General features: G+C 42.4%; 1 protein-coding gene across 2 annotated transcripts in view; it reads right to left on the reverse strand.

Moving 5' to 3' along the window:
* The window catches only part of zfpm2a (zinc finger protein, FOG family member 2a), a 123,687-nt gene that overhangs the window by 50,075 nt on the left and 52,851 nt on the right, over window positions 1–20,761 (reverse strand). For both annotated transcript variants that reach the window (XM_034228882.1, XM_034228876.1), the window contains exon 4: window positions 12,595–12,719. In XM_034228882.1, the coding sequence (XP_034084773.1) occupies window positions 12,595–12,719 (125 nt within the window). The remainder of the gene's footprint in view (window positions 1–12,594; window positions 12,720–20,761) is intronic.

The raw sequence follows: 20,761 nt of genomic DNA on the forward strand, positions 1-20,761 counted from the left end.
GATTATTTTCCTCATGGCTTTTTTTCTTCTTCCCCCTACCAAGGTCACTGACTGGCACTGTATCCGTCTTGATCCCACAGCTGCAGGATTTAGACAACTGGGAGATCAAAACCACTCCGTCTGAATATCTTAACACGTTCGTTGGCTTTATATATCACGCTTTCAACATCCACTTGGTATAAAGAAGTGCTATTTTGAGACAAAAACACAATTTGAATTATGTTACATCTTTTCAATATTGCATTATTTTTGTGTTTCCCAATAAAGCATTAGTTTTGACAATTGATTTACAGAAACCCTAACCCTAATGTGGCATAGTCATTTATTCAACTTCAAAAATAATGTTGTTAAATTAGATTACATGTAAAGTTGAATGCTTGTTACATACATTCTTTTTTTGTTTTCTTTCTACACTTGAATTCCATCCCCTACATTACATTTGACCCCGTGTTAGCATGGTCACAAACAATTTGAAAGCGCCATGTCCTTTCAGATGATACTAGCCGTAAAAAACAAGCTTATGTATTGGGTTATGTCAAGTCTATATGTTCTCTGTTTCTAACATGGGAGTGAGGATAAAGGATTTGTACCTGTTTTACCAGTCAGTTTACAGCAGACAGCACACTCACACCTTGATAACGTCCATTGCAATTAGTTGTTCACTGCGATGAAACAAATTGCATGTGGTCAACTGGAAATTTCATTAAGGGAGATTTTCCTCTAGCCCTTGTTATCGCTCTGCGTATTAATATTTTTAGCCTCAAGGATGGATGGGTTGCAAGGGTCTTTTTGTTGAATAAAACAGCCAACCTCACAGTCTCCCACCGCTACCCAAGCTGTGCATATGCTTAGTGAGGTGCTATTTCACTGCACCCTGAAACAAGATTCTCGGTCAACAACCTACATAAAGTGAGAAATACTCTCATTCCTCAAGTCTGCCTTTGTGTCATTTTCCCCTCTCCTAAATGGTCATGGTTACATCTGCTGAAATGAAAAGATACCTCCATTCTGCTTTCATTCCTCTCCCTCCCCCCTTCTCTCTAGGGCTATAGCATCTGCTATTGGGAGACTAAATAACAGGAATATGCAGGAATTGCACACTAATTCCCGTTAGAGATAGATCTTGGCTGGTGCCCTGTCATAAATCAGAGAATTTCGATATGAAATGAGGCAAGCTGCTCTAATCATTTCTGCATTTCAAATTGGATCACTGGCTCAATCGCTTGGCTTTTAAACTGCTTGCCTAAGAGCAAATGTGAGGTGGGAGATAATTCCGCTGAAATCTCTGCCTGCTCTGTGCAGCAGTTAGTTTACTGCTTGAGTGCGAGAAGAGAATGCTTTTTTCTTTCTTCCCCTGGCCCATCTTTTTCTTTTCAACTTTGTTAAATTGACTTTTCATTTTAAAATCGATTAAATTGAGAGAGTCACTGCTGTTCCTCTGGAATCTTTAAAGGGACACCCATCACTGTGCCTTTATTTGGCTGCTGCTATCATGGCGGCGCTTTGGGGAATACATATTTTCTCATTTAAATCACCTTTTATCCTGCTGACTGGACTGTAAGCATCAAAGTTCATGCGCTGCATTAGCTATTGCTCATTTCACTCCATTGAAATGCTCACTGTGGTTGTATTTATATTGACTATGTGTGGCATGATGACTCTATGCTCAGTTGCTTGTATGTGAAATAAGGCAGACTACTGATTGGTATTGATTAAGGAGCAATGCTAAATGATTGGCTGCACATCCTTAAACATTTATTTGAGTTATTATTTTAAACCAAATCTGCTGCCTATAAAAACAGGGAGGAGAAGAGAGCAAAGCTTTGGTGGGAAAGGGGGGGTACTCCATCCTCTATGCTCCATTCTCCAGGACCTTCAGGCACATTGAGGTGCTCCAACTCTAAAGCCAAACAGTTTAGTGTAAGCTGTACCTGCCCTGAAGACAAGCAACCCCTTTCTCCACCCTGCCTCCTTCCCTTTCCCATATTTGTGTCACCTTTCCTATCTGTTCCCTTCCAATAATTCCCTTTTGCTTTGATATGCTTCCCTTCTCTTTTCCTCTCGTTTCTTATTTTGCCGTCTTCATTTTCTTTTCTGTCCCCATTTTTTATTTCCTCCTCTCGTCTCCTCTCATTTCTAATTTTCTTAAATATTTGTACATCACATGCACTTGATTCAGTCCACATGGCATTTCCCTTCCCCAGCCCTTTAGCATCATACAAAAATGTCTCCAACTTTCTTTGTACTCATGAATATTTCATTTCACAATGTCTGTTCTGATACTATACATAATGTCCCTGGAACTATTTGAAGTAAACAAGAGGAAGCTGAATTTGCTTATGCATATTGCTCCAGGACTTAAACATATCTTGGAGGTATATATACACACGTGTACTCCTTGTGTTTGGCTTTGGTCAGGGGACCGAACACCCCTGTCGCTTCACTACTCACTGTTTGAATTACTCAACATTTCCCATTTGAATTCAATTGGGGAGGACTTGTTTGATCTTTTTGCATGTAAGTTAGGGCCGACTCCCCGAGCAGTGAGGAGCTGTGTGAGGGAACATAATAGGGGAACCCGGAGCCGGTAATGTTCACCTGTATGGATATTACCATGGCCCCTGGGGGTCAAGGTGGCAGGTGGCGCATTCTCTGGACAGAAGCACTCTTTCTCTGTCAGGATGCGGATGGGGGGATTATTTTTCAAAGAGGAAGAAAAAGGGGAACTCAGGAGTCGATCAGTCAATGGGGTCACAACAAATCCCTGCTCTCATAACCACACATGGAAGACTAGGATCAGTCAGAGGCAGTAAATAAAGTCAAACAATAAAATAGCAGGCATGATGCTTGAATAAAGCCCCTGACTTTAGATAAACCTCTGTGCCCCCCTTTAGGTATTGGATTTTAATATTCTTTTGAACTTCTCTCTCTTCTCTAGCGGAATTTCGTGATGCATTAGAATGGCATATATTGTATGTGATTTTATTTTTCAGGAGTATTTTTCGCACTCAGAACTGGGCTCTATTAATATAAAAGTGTACACAATCATAAATGCAATAAACAAAGTAGAACACATTTACAGAACAGAGAGGAGGAGCATGAATGCATCGCACATGGAACTAAACCGAACAAAGGTATCTTGATTTGCATACCACCTGATCGTCTGCATATAGCCGCAGCGTTCAATAGTTTGATCCCTAAGTGCACTTCAGAGAAATGGGGTCTGACTAAATCCCCCGTAAAAGACCAACAATATTTACACCAAGTTAAGTAAATAAGATAAAGATGGTGAACTTGCCCTGCGCTAAATGCATTAGTCGTGAACTCTCTTATCAGAGTCTCAGCACACTGACTGTTAAAAGAGGGGTTTCTCGAGCTGGAAATGGTCTTTGTTACCCAATTAGTTTGCTGACGACCCCTTGGTATAATATTCCTGCTTTGACAGCCTCATACACATCCATCTAATGAGGTGCTGCTGGACCACCAGGAAGCTGTGAACACTGTCCAGACCTTCATCTCCTCCATCAGCTTTTCTTATCTTCAATGCTAACCTTTTTTCAGAACACTTGAGTTTTTCTGCTTGGTTGTTCATCCATTCGGAGTAGTTCTGACGGGGCTTTGTCTTCTGTAGGCCTGGAGCCAACTAGGCTGAGGATCAGAGGGCTAAGGCCAGGACAGGGGACAGCGAGGACTTATCAAGGTCCACCAGCGGGGGTTTGCCTCCCCGTAGGGTGGTCGTCCTTCTTTTTCTGAAGGAGGTGAAGCAAACAAAGCCTCTATGGTTCTCCACTTCCCTTGCCAATATGAGAAGAGGGAAAGAGAGGAGGGAAATTGCTGAATTCATATAAGCGACAATGCGTTTCTCAATAAAATAATATAGGATTTTGGCGATGTTTTAAAACCAATTTCTAACCACTGGCAAAAAATGAAGAACTGAAGCTTAACAATTTAAGAAAGGAAGCTTTATATTTCTGCAATCACAGCTAATAGAGCTATGGTCAGCCATCCACACCTAGCACCACACCCTGCTCTGAGCTCACTATCTTCTGGAATACCAAGACGACTATCAGTGCCTTGCAAACGGAAAACAATCGAGGATTATCTGCACCACTTTCCAAGAAACTTGTTTCAACATATCACAAGTGCAGCCATGACAGTGACAGATGGCAAAGCAGCTGGCACCACTCAACTTTGTTTAACTTTTCTTTCTCTTTGCCTCGTCTTCTTCCTCTTTCCTCTCGCGCCTTTGCTACAATAGAGGTCTGTTGTGTATTGTAGTGTTAGATAATCATTCATTGGGGAAGACATATTGCGTACTGTAAAACAAGGCGCTATGTGCGAAGCCAGGGAGTTTTAAGCTTGGCTATTGTTGCCTGTCAGACTAACATTCTGTAAAAAAACTAAAAGCTAGCTTAGCTTCTATCGCAGCTAAAGAAGCACCTCCCCAAATCTGCAGCAAGCGAGCAGTTGTTCAAATCCAGGAAACTCTTGAGATAAGTGTTAGCATGTGACTTGTTTGAGTGTTGCACTAAGCCAAATGGAACAGTTGCTCATGAATGTTAATGTTCATATCAAGCTGTTTACGATGTACAGAAAACATAAGCAGATACTACATCTCCTCAGTGTGACAGTTTGCTATGCACACTGTGTCGCTCCCTGATGGGCTACTGGCAGACAGTTGGAAGGGGGGGGGGGACAGGGACCCCCAGCTCAACCCTCAGGCCCTGCAAGTGTGAAGAGGGCCCCCCCAGGACCCAGAGCCTCACTGAGGCTTTCAGCCGTGGTCCTGCTCTGCTGCTGCTGAGCAATGGCTGAACACTCTGCTGCAGGGAGACAGCTGCCTGTCTGTGAGGATCACTGCAGCGACATGAGCTATATTTTCTTACTCCAAAATCTGCAGAATAACTCACACAGATCTTTTTGAATCTACTGGCAAAGTGACAGAAGATTAAGAATGACTCAACACAGGCTTTATTAGCATTTGCCCGTTATCCCAAGTCAATGTTTTCTAATGTTTCCTGGATACAGTAACTTAATATCAGCATCAATACATTTGTGTGAAGCCATATCACATCAGACATATTCAGATATTTTACTTAAGCAAATGTAACAATAAAACAATGAAATACTGAAGTACAAGTTGAAGATAACATATTATGGTAATTTCCAGGTTCTTATTTTGTATGATGTGCTTCTAACGTGACTTTGTTTACAAGCTTTAATGTTCAAAAAGCCCAGTCAGCTCTGATTGGTTACTCTGTTATGATTGGCCAACTGCCTATCACATACAAAGTGTTGGAGCGCTAGCCAATAGCAGCGCAAGTGTTACGTAGTGATGTCACTATGTTACTGAAGTAAACAAAGGAGTCAAATGGAGGCGTTTCAGGCAGGGAGTGTGTGAGTGTGTGTAACACATACGTTTTTAAGTCAAACTACTGCATTGTATTTTAAAGGTTATTTTTTGTATCTGTAAAAAAACTGATCATAATAAAGTGTAGCAATATCTCCCTTTGAAATGTAGTGTAGCTAAAGTATAAATTAGATTAAGTTATTTGATCTTAAATATATAACAAATCTGTAGAGAAGTGAAAGGATTAAAAACAAATACACACTTCATTTGTGTGTCTTAAAGAGAAAAGCTCGTGATATGAGCAACAGCATTCATGAGAAATATTATCAAATAACAAAAAAACTACTGTCACTGGCAGGTGTGGTTTAAGTTTGAGAATCATTTCCTCAGAAATCTTTACAAGAGTGCACACCAAGTTATGCTGCAACAGGTTCCCCGTCTTTATATGTGTGTAGATCTCGTCATGATCTTGGCATGTTTGAGGAAAGCATGCAGCCATTGATTACAGTGAGCACAAAGCAATTCAGTGAGTCCTGCTCTGCTTATCAGGGACCTGCCATATTCAGTTTGGGTAGTGGTGTTGTGAGCAAAATGTCAGGTTCACTTGTAGATCAAGTCAACCATGCATTATCTCTCAAACAGTGGGGCTGGGCTGTGGCCATAATAGCTCCGACTATAGCTGAGTGAGTGAGTGCCTCAGAGCTAACACATGGAGCTGTCGGCGGCAACGAGCTCCAGCCATGCACAGAAACGTTCAAAGTGCAGGCTTGGGAAATAAATATATATGCAGCAATAAAGAAAACAATGCTAGTTAGTTCGCCACAACCCATTATCCATCTGACTCACAAACTGACATCAATTCATGTTGATCTTTGCAAAATAAAGCCCAGATTTATAAGGCTACTTCAATGCAATTTGCTTTCATGTTTCCTCCTTTTTGGAATTTTAGAACATGAAAACCATCGATAATGCCATCGATAGATATATGGATGACACCAGCGCGAGGGAAAGCAGGCCAGATAATTACCATTTTACCCATCTGAAGAGACCCCAGCCCTGATATTGGTTTTAAACCCAAGAAATAATTGATGCATGCAATCACAAATTGGTTCTCCGCCTACCATTTGGGCCCATTATTTCATTAGATGAAGCCACATTATTTTGTGCCAAAATTATTTGTGTGTCCAACACAGAAATTCAAATCCTGTTAGTCCTGATAATGTTGGGCATTTTCAAAACCATATCCGAGGCAGTGTGACTTACAGATAGAAAGCGCAGGCCACCTTTAAAAGCATAAATCAGAATGTTTCAAATTTAGTTTGTTTGTTTATGTGCATGCATATTTCAGAATGCCTATGTGGTGTGCCATTTAGCAGCTATAGCTCCAGAGAGGCCCTATCCTGGGGTGCCTTCTTGCATATGTAATTGGATGTTACTGTAAATAATTGCCTGGGCATGTGCCAGTGTGATGATGGTGATGATTTGTGTGTGTGTCGGCTCATGTGTGACTGTATGTGTGTAGAACATGTGTGCATGGTTCTGCACGTATGTGTGTGTGTGTGTTTTTGTGTGTGCGAGCGCATCTGCCCCATCCGTACTCCACTCTCAAGTCCCACTGATTCTCCTTTCCAGCCATGTTGAATCCTCTTTTCCTTATCAGGCGAGCCCAGGCCTGCATCAGCTCTCCTTGCTATGACAGAGGCTACAACATAGGCCTGCGATACCGCTGCTTAGCGCTGCGTTTCGGAGGGGAAACCTGCCACGGGCGCAGATTAACTACAACACACACACCACAAAATAGATTGCAGCCTCCAAAACAAAACATTTTTCAGAATGCCTTCTCTTGATTAATGAAGCAATGACAAGAAGAAAAATATAATTTCTGAACAGAAAAATCCGCCACCCACTTGTTAAAGTTTAGGGGTAGCTAACAATAAGCATATTGCAAGGGAGAGGGTGGGCAAAAAAAGGCGGGAGATAAATGGCTTGAGTGATGGGCTGAATAATTTCTGGAGCAGTTTTGGTTGCACAGGCCCATATTCCTACCCTTGTACTAAATTACACAATAATCACACTCCGTCGGTTGACAGCCTCTGCCTCTCTCTGTCCCAGGTGAAAATTAGGACAGTATCTTGACATTTTCGCTCTTCTGTAGACTACAAGCTAAAGCTCTCTGTTCGCAGCAGAAAACAACACACAGTCTGCAGCACACGCACACTGAGGCGCTGACACATGCCCTCCCCACACATACAGTACGACCCAAAACACACACATTTAAGTTCATGTAAACGCAGATACTTTGTGCACATGTGCAAACAACATACAGGCATTTAAGGCTCTGATGCACATGTTAGCAAAATATGTGAGACTTAACACCAGTAGATTTGAAATAATGTACCTTAATTTGTTACCTACAATTCTAATTTACAGAATTAGACAAAAACAACAGTGATGTACTCACTCAACACTCCTGTATTATGGCAAACATACGTATTACTTAGGTGATTTTAATATAATAGTAATATTGTAATATTTGATTAAGGTTAAAATAGGCTGTTTATGCCCGTGTAATCTTCCATATCGTTGTCTTTGTTCCAGGACCCTTGTTTGAAACATAGATAACAATATTAGATTTGTTTTATCATAAATATGCTCACAGCTTATTTAGCTCTACAATAGGTTTATTAAGATAGAGAACAAGATACAAAAAAGCCTTATAGATTTCAATCTGGAAGTGTTCTCCATTACAATTAGCATGTCATTTGCACTAAAAGGCCCTCAAAACACATACAGACCACAATTGTATTGAATCCAGACTCATTACAGTGCACCTTGACTAAGCCCCAGTAATTAGCATTGGTAAGGCATTGTACAAGAGGCGGCAACACCCTCATCAACACACATTTACAACAGAGCTCTAAATCTGCTGCTCATTAATAGCTTGCCTCCCAATCAATTATTAACACCTACAATGGGAGCCAGGCTCACCAGGGCCAGGCCTCTCACTCCAGGCAGACCGTGGGCCAGCTTCTGCTCCCGGTTCTGTCCAGCGTAGGTAATTACCCGCCTTTAAAGACACCTGCTACTCAATAGCTTCGACCCAGACTGTTAATATTTGGCCCCCCGATTGCAGACATTTATGTCTGAGTGTCACTATTAATTTGCGTTAATTTGGGAGAGTGTAAGGGAGTCGGGCGGAGGCGTTGTCGGCAGCCGGCTTGAATGTGCTCGTCGCTCACCTGCGCCGGGGCTGCGGCTGTAATTGGAAGTCTAATGGTCTGATGATCAGTGAGAGAAGTGAGGGATGAGACGGCACTCTGGCAGCTCCATCAGTCAGACAGAGAGCAGAGCAGAGGAACAGAGGGGAGAATGTGGCTGACAACAAGCAAACGCCAACTCTTAGTGTTTCATTCTTTCTCCATCTTCTTCCTCTTTCAAATGTTTTTGTATTGCTCTCTGTTACTTGCTTTTGGCCCTTACTCCTCTGGCTTCTTACCTTTGCCTAGCTTAATACAAAGTGCTTTAACCCGGTCCAGTAAGTTAGTTTTCAGTTCAGAGTTTGGTTTCTGACTTGCAATCTAGTATGGTTAGGGTTAGACTTCTGTTTCTTTGATTAAGGCTTGGCATCTCAATTTGTATCATTATCGTCTCAAAAACATTACATGTTACATTTGATCTGTATTTGGACCAAAAGGTACTAAGTCTTATAGTTATATAGACAATAGTTTTGCACGATGTCTGATATCTGGATCTATTTCAACTCATTTTGGCCAACTGTCGATGTTGATATAGACGCAAATCATTTTCCACCTAACTGCAGAGAACATCAAGTCTCCTGTAGTGAAACATTTCCTTTATCTTTTTGGCCTGTCATATAGAAAAAAATCACTTTTCTTGCTTGGATTTATTTTTAAAGCTTTTATCTTCCAATACTGATGACCTGTTGTTATCTTTGTGCATCTCTAATAAAGAACGTATAAAAACACCACGATAAAAAAAAGCCTTATGATCCCTCCAACACAATTCAATGTGATTGTGTTAACAGGTCTGCACCAACAATAACTATAACTCCAGCGCCTCATGCCAGGCTGAGCCGTGGGGTCTGCAGACCTGCCACGGCCGACCCATCAGCTGTGAAATCTGCTTTCCTCTTTGATAAACGGTCAAGATGTGACCCTATCTCTGTCCTGCAGATGCCCAGATTTCCTGTCATGCTTTTTCCCCCTCTGTTTTTTCCTGCTTCCTCCCCTCCTCCCCCCTGCTCTCCTTTTTCATTCTTTCTTTTTCAAGCTTTACACCTCTCTTTCCAGCCTGTCTGAGACAACTGCATGCAACGCTCCACTCACTGTTCTTTTTCTCAGCATCATCCATCACTCCGGTCAGCTGCTGAGACCTGTCTCCCCCCAGCAGCCAGCCCACATATCGGCTCCCACGCCACGGCACATACAGCTAGCTCCAGCTCCTGCTCCCATTTGCTGCCTCCAGGGACCGGTGACCCTCCCCTCCTCCCCCCATCCTTTCCCCACCTCTCCATCAGACTCCCCAGGACGACTCCCCAGACACCATCCGGACCCGCTCCTAAACGTCTCTGCTTGAGCCAAAGTGCTACTCATGTCCAGTTGAATGCTTAAATTTACCGTATTTTCATTATTTACTATAAGCCACTTTAAGAAGACATTACACCTCCGGGCACAATGCCAAGAATTGCCAACCTGTGCACCGCCAGACGGCGGCTCAACCAAAATAGCTTGACCTCTAAAAAGTAATATCTTAAATGACGTGTCTGGATGAAGGATAAAATATGTTTGATTTCAGAGAGGGCATATCAATATCTCAGCAGCGCGGGTCGTGTGTTCCAGGCACGAGAGAGGTGTCACTCCTGCCATATACTCGGGGTAATTCATTCACCTCAATGGATTCAAAAAATCTAAGAGAGTGAAAGGACATTTAATAGTCTGTGGAGGTCACACTTCATAAGAATGACTGAGACCCGTGAAGCAATGAGCCTTTATTTCTACCTCAAACGCTTCTGCTGCCTTTCTGACCCTCCTCTGGACGCCCCTGACACGCATCAAAACTAGCCCAGCTTTTTTCCCCCCTTCTTCTTCTTTCTCTTCTCACACTTACATTTTTGTTATTTCAACCTCTTCCAGGTGTGGCATCAGGGATCTTGTCTTGATATGTCAGTGTTTGAAGATTTCCAACCAACTCCCTCGCTCCTACTGAAATAACTGAGATAAATGCGGCTCCACATTACAGATGTTGCCAACGGCTGCTTGTTTAACAAGGCAACAGCTCAATAACTGCAGGTTTCTATTTAAACAAAAATAAAACTATGCTTCTGTAAAGTGATACGATTCCCCCGCGATGTACAAATACCAGAATTGGCTGATATTTTCTGGCTTAAGGGAACAAAGTTAAAAACCCCTAAAGGAGGCTCACTAAAACAAAACATGCCAGTTGGGTTGACCTAGCCTTTAATGAGAGATAGTGAGAAGCTGCTAACAGCCACTACCCCATTTGAGAGATGAAACTTAAGAGAGGAGGAGGGGCAAGCAGCAAAGCATTGAGAGGGGCCCCAGGAGAATAGACACACATGAGATCCTTAAAGGCAATGTGCCAAGCTTCTTCCTCGGCTTTTAATTGCGAGGGGGTTAGGCATATTCTGTAACCCCTCCACAGCCAATTACAGGTGATGACCAGCACCTGCTTGCTTAAAAAAACCTAAGGAGGATGTGGAAAAGTGGCGATGAATTCCTGACGAGGGCAGTTAGTTAGGAGCCAAGAGCAACAATCAGTTTGTGCATCTAGTTCAGCATGCGGTGTGAATAATTTGTAAAGTTTGTATCTACCAAAAGACCCAACAATTCAAAGAGATAAAATACATGACATCACGAGAGTCATTTGAGGGACAGTTGAAGGTTGGTATTGGATGCCTTTTTTCAGGGAAATCCATGCCGAGATTTGCTGAAAAAATATATCTGAGTGTTACTTTGGAAGGCAACTTGAGGTGTTTGCTCTGTAAAAAATAATTGTTCTGCCCATGGATAACTGGCTTTACCCTGAGAGAAGCCGTATTTCATGGCTATAATACGGCCTGAGTATTGAAAGCCACTGATGACTTCAAAACCAAGAGGGGAGCTTAGAAAACAGTCCGTGACTGCTCTGAAAACGATTTAATAAAGTTTAAGGAATCTGGGAAAACGCGTGGAGGGCCTCTGAGTCCCACAATCCTCATGGACTGTCCTTATGTTTCTAACAGGATGAATGGGATCTTGGTTACAATTTTAATGGAATTTCTTACTTATCCGAATGCAGAATGAGGAATCAAACCCGTGAGGGCTTGTCACTCAACAGAGCAGCAGGTCAACACAAGCCTCTGCTGGGATCTTTTGGAACAAGAGATATAAAAGCTGCTGTGTTGCAGGTGTAACATCAAAAATAATGGTTGTGACTTCACTCAACTGAAGCCTGGACTGAGGCTCAAACATCCACAAATGAGAAGTGTTTTGTCATAAAATATGCAGATTAAATGGTTTTAAAATGGATGCACTTCAAAGGCTTTTGTTGTGGGCCAGTTGGATCCCGCCACAGTCACCTCAGTATGTTCGCCTGTCATGGGAATTACCATTAATATGGTCTTTAGATAGTACTGTAGGACTTTCCAGTAATCATGTTTCCATGGTTGCTAAAGGCAAAGGTTGACCAAATGAAGTGATTTCAGTCCAAACTAAATCCTATAAAATATGGCATCATTTATAAGAGATTTTATAAATGTGTAAATAGTGGCTTAATAGGGTGGATAAATCAATCGATTTTTATGTCAGTAAAAAAGTCCTCACATGTACCACACCGATAGACAGTTTGATCACTACCTTGTGAAATGTGCTTCAGAGCAAAGTTCATTTATAATAAATGAGTAAGATCAAATATAATACCTTGCAATTAACCTTTAAATAGAGCCCAATCAGTTGTGTATGTTACAGCTTGGACAGCCAAGGAAGAAGTTGGTTTTCAGTGGTTTCATATCATGGGGCAGGTACAATTTATTCTTCACTTGGGTTAAAATTGCCATATGGGCCATTTGGCGTTGGTATATAGTAAAGGTCTGTGTTGTCTGAGTGCCCTACTAGTTGTATGAATTGTATCCATTTGTTTCTAACCATCAAGTTTGTTGTGGTGGGTTAATATAACAAAATGTTTCTCAAATATTCAATTTGATTCAGTAGATGCTTAAAACATACCAGTGTAGTGTTTTCAGGGTTCATCTCGATCTTCCCCTCGAACGGTCCCCACGTGGTCCCCACAGGGAGCTCCTGCCGGGTTTGGATCCGACGCTCGCCTTCTTTAAGGAACGTATCCAGCTCTCCTAGAAACAAAGCAGAAACCAAAGCAGTAAGCCTTAGTGCTCCAGTTCCACATCAAATCACAGTGACGTTCATTCGTTGTCCTTTAAACTCAAGCCTACATGTGCGATTATATGATTGCCCTCAAAGCTCTGCGGTAAACAGTGAAGGTTACAGCCAAGGGTTTTTTCAAAATGGATAAGCAAATCAAGTGAGCATCCATCTGATGGTGTTCCTCAGACACATGGCGCGCTAACCTTACTTGAAAGGTGTCTTGTGTGGAGAATAATCTCTGTGAGACAGTGCAGGCTCGCTGGCTTGCGAGAGCAGCTAGTGGCAGGCTTATTGCTGTTGCTTCCAGGAAGACTGGGCCTTGTTAGTGCTGTTGCAGAGCTCCAGTTAATTAACAGTGAAACCGGGATAGCACTGGAAGAACTAACCGGTGCTCACCTCCCTGTCACCCCCGCACTATCTTATCTCTTAGATTCAGTGTACTTTTTTGGGATGGTGATTAATCAAATAGTTATGACAAACCCCTTGGCAGGCCGTGACATAGTTTTCCAGAGAGGATGTTTCCCTGCGTGTTGGTGTGTGCAAGTGTCTACGAGTGTGTGTCGAAAGGTTCTCAACTGTAGATTTCCGTCTGGTTGCCTTGACAACTCTGAGAAGTCTTGTTAGAGGAAGTGTGATAGTTCAGACTTCTGTAGCTATAAGTTATATCTGATTTGATAAACTTTCTGGACACAAGAAGTTCCACAAACTGAAACAAAGGATGTTTGAATCAGGTCTGAGCATCGACTGTGTTTAAGAAGCGGACAAAGTCACCATGATGGCACCCATTGGTTTGAGGAGTCCAATTATAAGGCCTAAAGTCTATTGTTAGGGCCATCACTAAAAAACATTTTTGATCCAGAAGTGAGAAGTGAGAGTACAACCAAACTAAAACAAATGTAACAAGACATTTATAGAAGACCAAAATGTACACACTTTAGGTTTTCTTGGGATTGAAAAGGGTTTATAAAATGTAAAACTACTTATTGAGAACATAAACATATTTACTAAGGTCAGATATTAGGGCCAGCTTCGGAAAATCATCATTATTATGGGATCCTCCAACATAAAAATTGACCTTTTACAAGGAAGCCAACCTGCCAGAAATTGATAATCTAGCCAGGCAAATAAATCTAATGTATTAGTAATCAAACAAACTCTACATGAGTTTGTTAACATTGTGTCTTTTTAACCTATTTGTCCACACATGTGGCTAATAGGTATTCAGGGCATTCAGTTCATGCTGGATGGGCTGAAGCGATCACTGAACTTTCTGATGCGTATGTGGTATAATGACCTATTCAGGCCCTGTTCTACTTGGTAAATATCAGCCGTGTATCTGCGGCACGCTATTGTTGTCCGTCTGTTGTGCTAATATGGAAATGTACGCTTATGTGCTCCTTTGCATGCATAGACATGATCAAAACATCAGGTTTGTATTATTACCCTCTACAAATGATGTCTCTTTCATAATATACTCATTGATGGTGGTCACTACACAAAAAGCTAAATGTCAGCTATAATAAAAATGCCCTTGTTTGACCACATCTTACGTAAAAAACTGCATCACCACCACATGGTCTAAACACAAGTAATTTTTAAGAGGAAATGCAGGCACAGTTTTGGAATAGACCCAACAATAAGATAATCTGGACAGCGTTATCTCGTTCTTTCTTTCACTCTGTCTCCCCTCCCGTGTTCCATGCTGTCTTCCCGGTGCTGCAGTGGAAGGTGGGTAAGCTCATTACAGAGAAATAATTAAACATCGGTGCACAGCTGGTCGTCATCACGGAGAGCAACAGCCACCGCTTGATGCATTCTGTTTGTCCTCAGATAAGACCCACGGCCTTTAACCGCTTGGATGCAAGTTCCTGTTTAGCCCCGCTTGACAAACAGCACAAGCCATCCTCAGCCAAACGATTCTGATTCCTTTCCTTTACCCCTTTCTTTCTATTCGTGGGGGGTGGGATGCTTGGACAAAACGGGGTAATGTAGGTGCAGAAAAGGGGGGGAAAACCAGGGTTCGATTCAATTTGTGCAGTTTGTCGTCAGCCATGTTTAGATGCCAGTTGTGTGCATCTCTCACCAAATGTTGCCTGAGGAGCTTGGCTCACAGATGGTTTGTCACATCTGTTGCAGATACTGGTGGAGGATCTCCACAAAAACACGCGTGGATGAATAATGAGTTCCCTTCATGTACTATCTGCTTGTTCCCTATGAGCATTTGAAAGTTTAGTAATATTGAAGACATTTACCGACAGATGTGTTCTGTTATCAACTGGGCTAGTAACCATTTTTTGAATTATGGCGGAAAAAACTGTTGATGATTTAATGTCCGACAAGCCCAACAATTCCAACTCTTTTACAGAAATCACCTTTCCAACAAGAATGGACAAATAGAAGAACCCAAAGCCGGTGTCCTTATTCAACGCTCCTCATCATCTGATTCTCAAATGCCACACACTTGGCAAAACAGAGCTTGTGATGTGGCTCAAGAGCTGTACCCCCTCCTCCAACCAGACCCTGTACCTTCACCCTCTGCACCTCAGACCCCCTCCTCAACCCTACCACCTACCCCCGACGCCCCACCCTTCCCTCGATAAGATCATCATCTGTCACTAGACTCTAGGGTCTGTTCCTGCACTCCATAGATACTTGGCAACCCTATGAATGTCCCTTTGTGTGGAGAGATCCTCCTCAGATAGCACCCAAGATGCGCCACGCTGGCATCTGTTTGTTTTGAGTTTTTTTGTGCTTTTTTAATGTGTGTCCTGTCTTTCTTTTCTGTTATGGTTTATAGGAATAGGGAACCTCATCTCTCCCTATAATGGCACAAGACTGAATACTAATGAGTTACTTAGTGGCAGGATGCCAGCCTGGTATGATTTTAAAAGATAACTGGAATGTTGACTGACAGAGACCTTAAAACAGTTGAACTATCTTTACACTTCTAAATGGTATTGTTAGATATTTAAGCGTCAAATAACAATAATTGTTTTCCATATCAATTAATCTGCCTATTATGTTATGGATTCATCAATTGTTTGGTCAACCTTCTTTTAATCAAACAGGTTTGATATAAGTCTGCAACTGAAATGCTCTTAAAATTGCCTTTTTATTTTAAATGCAATGACAAATTCACATATGACATCAGTACGAATGACTCTATTAACCACGTGAACTGTAAGCCTGATTTCTTTAATATCTCTACTGGCCCAGAGTAAGGAAGTGGTCACAGATGACAAATTACATCATCAACTTGCTACCGCAGATTAACATTTGTTAAAGAAATAGATCAGTTCGGGCTACTTTCAACATGAATTTGACTTCTCTAACTACTTCACCGAACAAAGTTAAAGGAAAATACATTTCCTATGAACATATATTTGGTTTACTCCTCCTTTTATCTTAAGTAAGGAGAATTATGGGTAACAAAGAATGACACCAGTAAAAACAATTGCGAAAATATGTTTGAGCTTCGAACGGCAGGTGATCCCTACTGATATCAAGCAGTACCTTTGATTCAAAGCATATAAATGTCTGCTGTTCAAAGTTCAATAGCCTGTGTGTGGCAATTCACAGATGTCCTACTGAATCCCAGTCATCTCCGCTGACAAGCTGCATTATAGAGCCAGCAAATGGGCTATAAATTAATATACCATGAGAGAGGCATATGGGGTGGAATGGAATGTACTGTATCGGTTCAACAAAAGGTGCCACATCTTTAAAGCAGATATGTGATATGAAATTTTACAGCTGAAAGAGAAATGTCACAGAGCTCTGATAAGAGAGCGATGAAACTTTTCTTCCCCCCTACCCAAACCGCTATTATCAGGTCCTAGTGAGCAAAACGCATCATTTATAACCCACAACCCTATTATCTCTGAGCAAGGTACTTGTTTTAAAACAGTGGAGGACCCTCACCACCATCATCTCCTCCTCACCCTCCTCCATCTTCCCCAGACCCACCCTAACCCGCCTATATGTGGCTGCTTCTGGCCCTGAACAGCTGGGAGAAAGTTAACAACCGTAGGAGTTTGGTCACGTGAGGAGGGGGGGTGATTTGGTAGTGGGGTTCACCCCTTCAGGTCAGGCTTGTTGTCAGGCTGTGGCGGGCTTGGGGGGGAAAGAGTTAAACAAACCAAAGGGATTAGGGCCTTTTAGCTGTGACACTCCACTCAGGCTGAGCAGGGGGCTGGGGGGGCCGTTGTGGAGGGATTGGAAGGGGCAGAGGACTCAAACCCCCCTCTTGTAGAAGGACCCAACACAGTATTGTTTTCAAAGACACAGCTAGGAATACAGGTGTTTCAAGCCCATCTCCAGACAAAGATATCCATATTGGACCTGAAAAAAACAACAGAATGTATTCAATGTTTATGCTTTTTAAATGTGTGGTGTCTACATTATATCTGCAAAGACAAAAGTAAGACAATTTGTATTTCTGCTGGAGAGTTGGAAAGTAAAAGCTAAAACCTACAAACCATTCATTTCAAAGCTACAGCTAGCAGCTGGTTAGCTGAGCTTCGCTTAGCATAAGGGACTTGACACAAGGGGAAACAGTTAGCTTAAATGTATTAAAACGTGGTGAATCCGCCAACAATCACCTCACTAATTAACTGATCTCTTTTTTGTTTTATTCGTACAAAAACAGGAGTTTACAAAAGGCAATCTGCCTTTTTACAGGGGGTCATGTGGCCAAACATACTTTTGCTTGGCATATACATAGAAAGAGTTCAGAATACACTTTGTACTGTAAATGTTGTTGTTTGTCCAGTTCGAAAGAAAATGGCCATGCCGTTGTTAGCTTGCATTCACAGTTCTTTGCTATGACATCAGTAGACATACAAATGTCCTCTCTGAACATCCTGCTATCTGGATTTGAATGGGAATGTCGGTTCTACTCTCATTCTGTTTCTACTGTATGTTTAACACACAACCCCTCCAAAAAATGGGGGCTGTTTTAACACTTCACTTTTTGTACAAGCAAAAGACACAAACATGTAACATGTTCATAAGTGATCCTGTTTCCCCCTTGTTTCCACACTTTGTGGTGGGCTAACTTAACTAGCTGCTGGCTGTAGCTATATATTTAACGGACAGATAAGAGAGTGGTATCCACCTTCTCATCTAACTCCCTGCCAGAGAGCAAACACTATTCCTAATGAAAAGGCAAACGTGTGTGCAGGTCTGCGACAGGACTGTGACAAGTCAGAAGCGCTACATGCCCATCCGCCCGACCTCCACGCACTGGCTTTCCGCCTCACTACATAGTCGACATCTTCCTGCATTGGCATTGAACGTCGGCAGTGGATGTAAATCACGAGGTGTGGAAATAATTCTTAGGGATACTGGACTCTTTGTTTATGGGGAACCACAGATAACCCGGAATCTGGCCATGGCCATGACCATCATTGAATTTGAGCTGCAGTAATTCAAGTAATAAAGAACTGAGAAAGTTAAGCTGCACACACACACTCCCAGACAAGAACTTGGTCCTGCAGTACATTACCAACCCTGCTGTTTGGTGTCATTGAACAATTGAAATATACCAGCTGTGAAGCACTTTTTTTATCAAAAGCCTGGTGAAGTTAGCAGCAGGCTTGCTGACAACAATCTCTGACACATCCATCTTTGGAGAAGCACTGCAATTTCTATTGATAGCATGTAAAGGGAGACAGCGAAACCTAAAGAATGACTGTCCTCACGCCGAGATATCGCTGTATCACCGACAACATCTAGAGGACACACACCACTCAGCTGGAATCTGATTATTTTAAATGCTTTTCTCAAAATGTCCTAACCATCAAAAGGACATTTCGCCACCTGAGTGTGACAGAATGAATGAGTAATTGATGGCACTGGGAATGCATGTTTTTGAGACTGATGGATTGCAAAGTCTAAGACTTCAGCTTCAATGGGAAGTTGCTGTCATAAATAAAAATATCATGACATGAACTTGTTTTATTGGAAGGGAACACATGATACATCTGTACTGTATATGACTTTGCTGTGTAGTATCTAAACAAATAACTTTTTAACAAGGAACACAAGTAAACATTGCCACCTCCAAGTCTTGATATTCTGCAGCTAATTCAGGAAGAGACTATTTTAAAAAATGCTCCTGAATCTCTTCCCAAGTCAATTACCAGCCTGCAACTTCCCCTGGGTAACGGGGGAATTCTGTTTTTTCCTGGGTGACCTAGTTGTCTTTTGTGAGTAGGTTTTAGCCGGAGCAGTTTGACAGTCAACAGATAAGATGGATTAAGCTTTTTTTCATCCAGTTTTGATGTGAACAGCGTAAAAGCGGGTTAAATCATTGAGTTTCAGGAGTATTTTTAAATGCCTGGAGATAGTGCGATAAAGGAGCTAAACCTAAGACTTGGGCAGGGGAAGGTCAAGGTCGCGGCTTTGGAGAGCAGCTACCCGGCCACGCGGGCCAGATCTCGTCTCTCTCGGAGCCCACCTCTCATCACTTCCAGAAAAGATACACGGAAGGAGTGAAATAAAATCCAGCGAGAGTCTGACGCGCGGCATCAAAGAGCAGCGCACCCTTTACCTTGTGTGGGTGCCTCTGTGTGTGTAGGCAAATGTGTGTGTGGAGGGGGGGTGTTTAGTTGCATTTGCGTGCATGCATGAGTGGGATGAGAGTGTGTGTGCACTGTAAAATATCATGAGCAACTAGCTCCATAATTATGTTTTGATTATTTGCGAGTGCTAAAATAAAACAGCAATTAATCTGTTGATGTAAGGCAGAAATAGACGTACATATTAAACAGAGCGATGAGACATTGAAACAAAATCACATTTGGAGAATATAATTTGTACACCCCCACCCCTTCTCCCACCCCCCCAAACCTGGTCTGAGGCGTGCCTAACATGCGCATAGGAGCTGACAGCCATACAGTCACGTGACACCGCTCGGCCAATCCTGAATTCATTTGAATTTTTTTAAGCTGTGTGGTGATGAAGCCACTTGATCTTAGAAAAAAGGTGAAGGGGCGGCTGAAATACCCAACAAATCGAAAACGATACACCGGGTCAAACATGTTTGTTTATCGCGTGTCACATCGGGGTCGACACCAAGAGTGTTTTTTGGGTTGGAAACATTTCTGAGGGGACATATTTAGACACATTTTGTGGACGTCTATTCCCCCACTGCTCCTCATGTCGGTGACAGGGGAGAGTAATCCTATACACAGGCTGCTATTGTGAAATGAGAAACTAGCCTCCTTCACTGCCAGAGACCAGATGCACCTCTCCCTCTCTCTCTCTGTCCTAATCTGTAAACGACTTAAAGGAGCCTTATCTCCGGGCTCTTCTGCTTCATTTCATGCTTGATTTACTTTAATTTGTCTGATAGGGCACAAGGATTTGGAAATGGCCCATCTTTCGGTGGAAAATGTTCTGATTTTTCTCCGGCATTGTTATGTGGAGGTTTTTGACTTTTCTCTCCCCCTCTCTCTCTCATTCCTCCTCCTCCTCCATCTCCATCTCTCACCCACTCTCTCCTTCTCCCTCTTTCATTCTTTCTTTAGATGGGAAGAGGGGGGGAGTCTTGCTCCAGTGCAACAGTCTGTTTGAGTGCATTTAGATTCGAGCTAACACAGCAGAAACAAGTTTTCCATGAGGTGTGATTTTGTGATGGAGTCGTGTTTGCCTTTCAGATCCACGTTGGGCGCAGAGCAGCCGAGTGCTTCAAACCACAAAGATCTTATGTTTAAGTTAAGAGAGCACTAGCCCTCCAGTTTAGCAAGTGGGTGAGCGGCTGCTGCTGATAAAGTTGCTCCACAAAGAGGGACAGGCGACATGTCTACAGATGCCTCCAGTTCCCTTTCTGCTGGCGGAACTCAAGCACTTGCATGGCTGTCTGGCTGCTCCCGTCACCAAGGACATTTTCAACCCCGCTACCATTTAGTGACTGAATGACAGTAAAGGCAGTGAGCTATGATTAGAGAGGCCCATATCTTACAAGATCCGGAATAATCTCCATCCCCTCCCACCAATGAGCAAGGCA

Source organism: Gymnodraco acuticeps, unplaced genomic scaffold, assembly GCF_902827175.1.
Source record: "Gymnodraco acuticeps unplaced genomic scaffold, fGymAcu1.1, whole genome shotgun sequence".
Taxonomy (NCBI): domain Eukaryota; kingdom Metazoa; phylum Chordata; class Actinopteri; order Perciformes; family Bathydraconidae; genus Gymnodraco; species Gymnodraco acuticeps.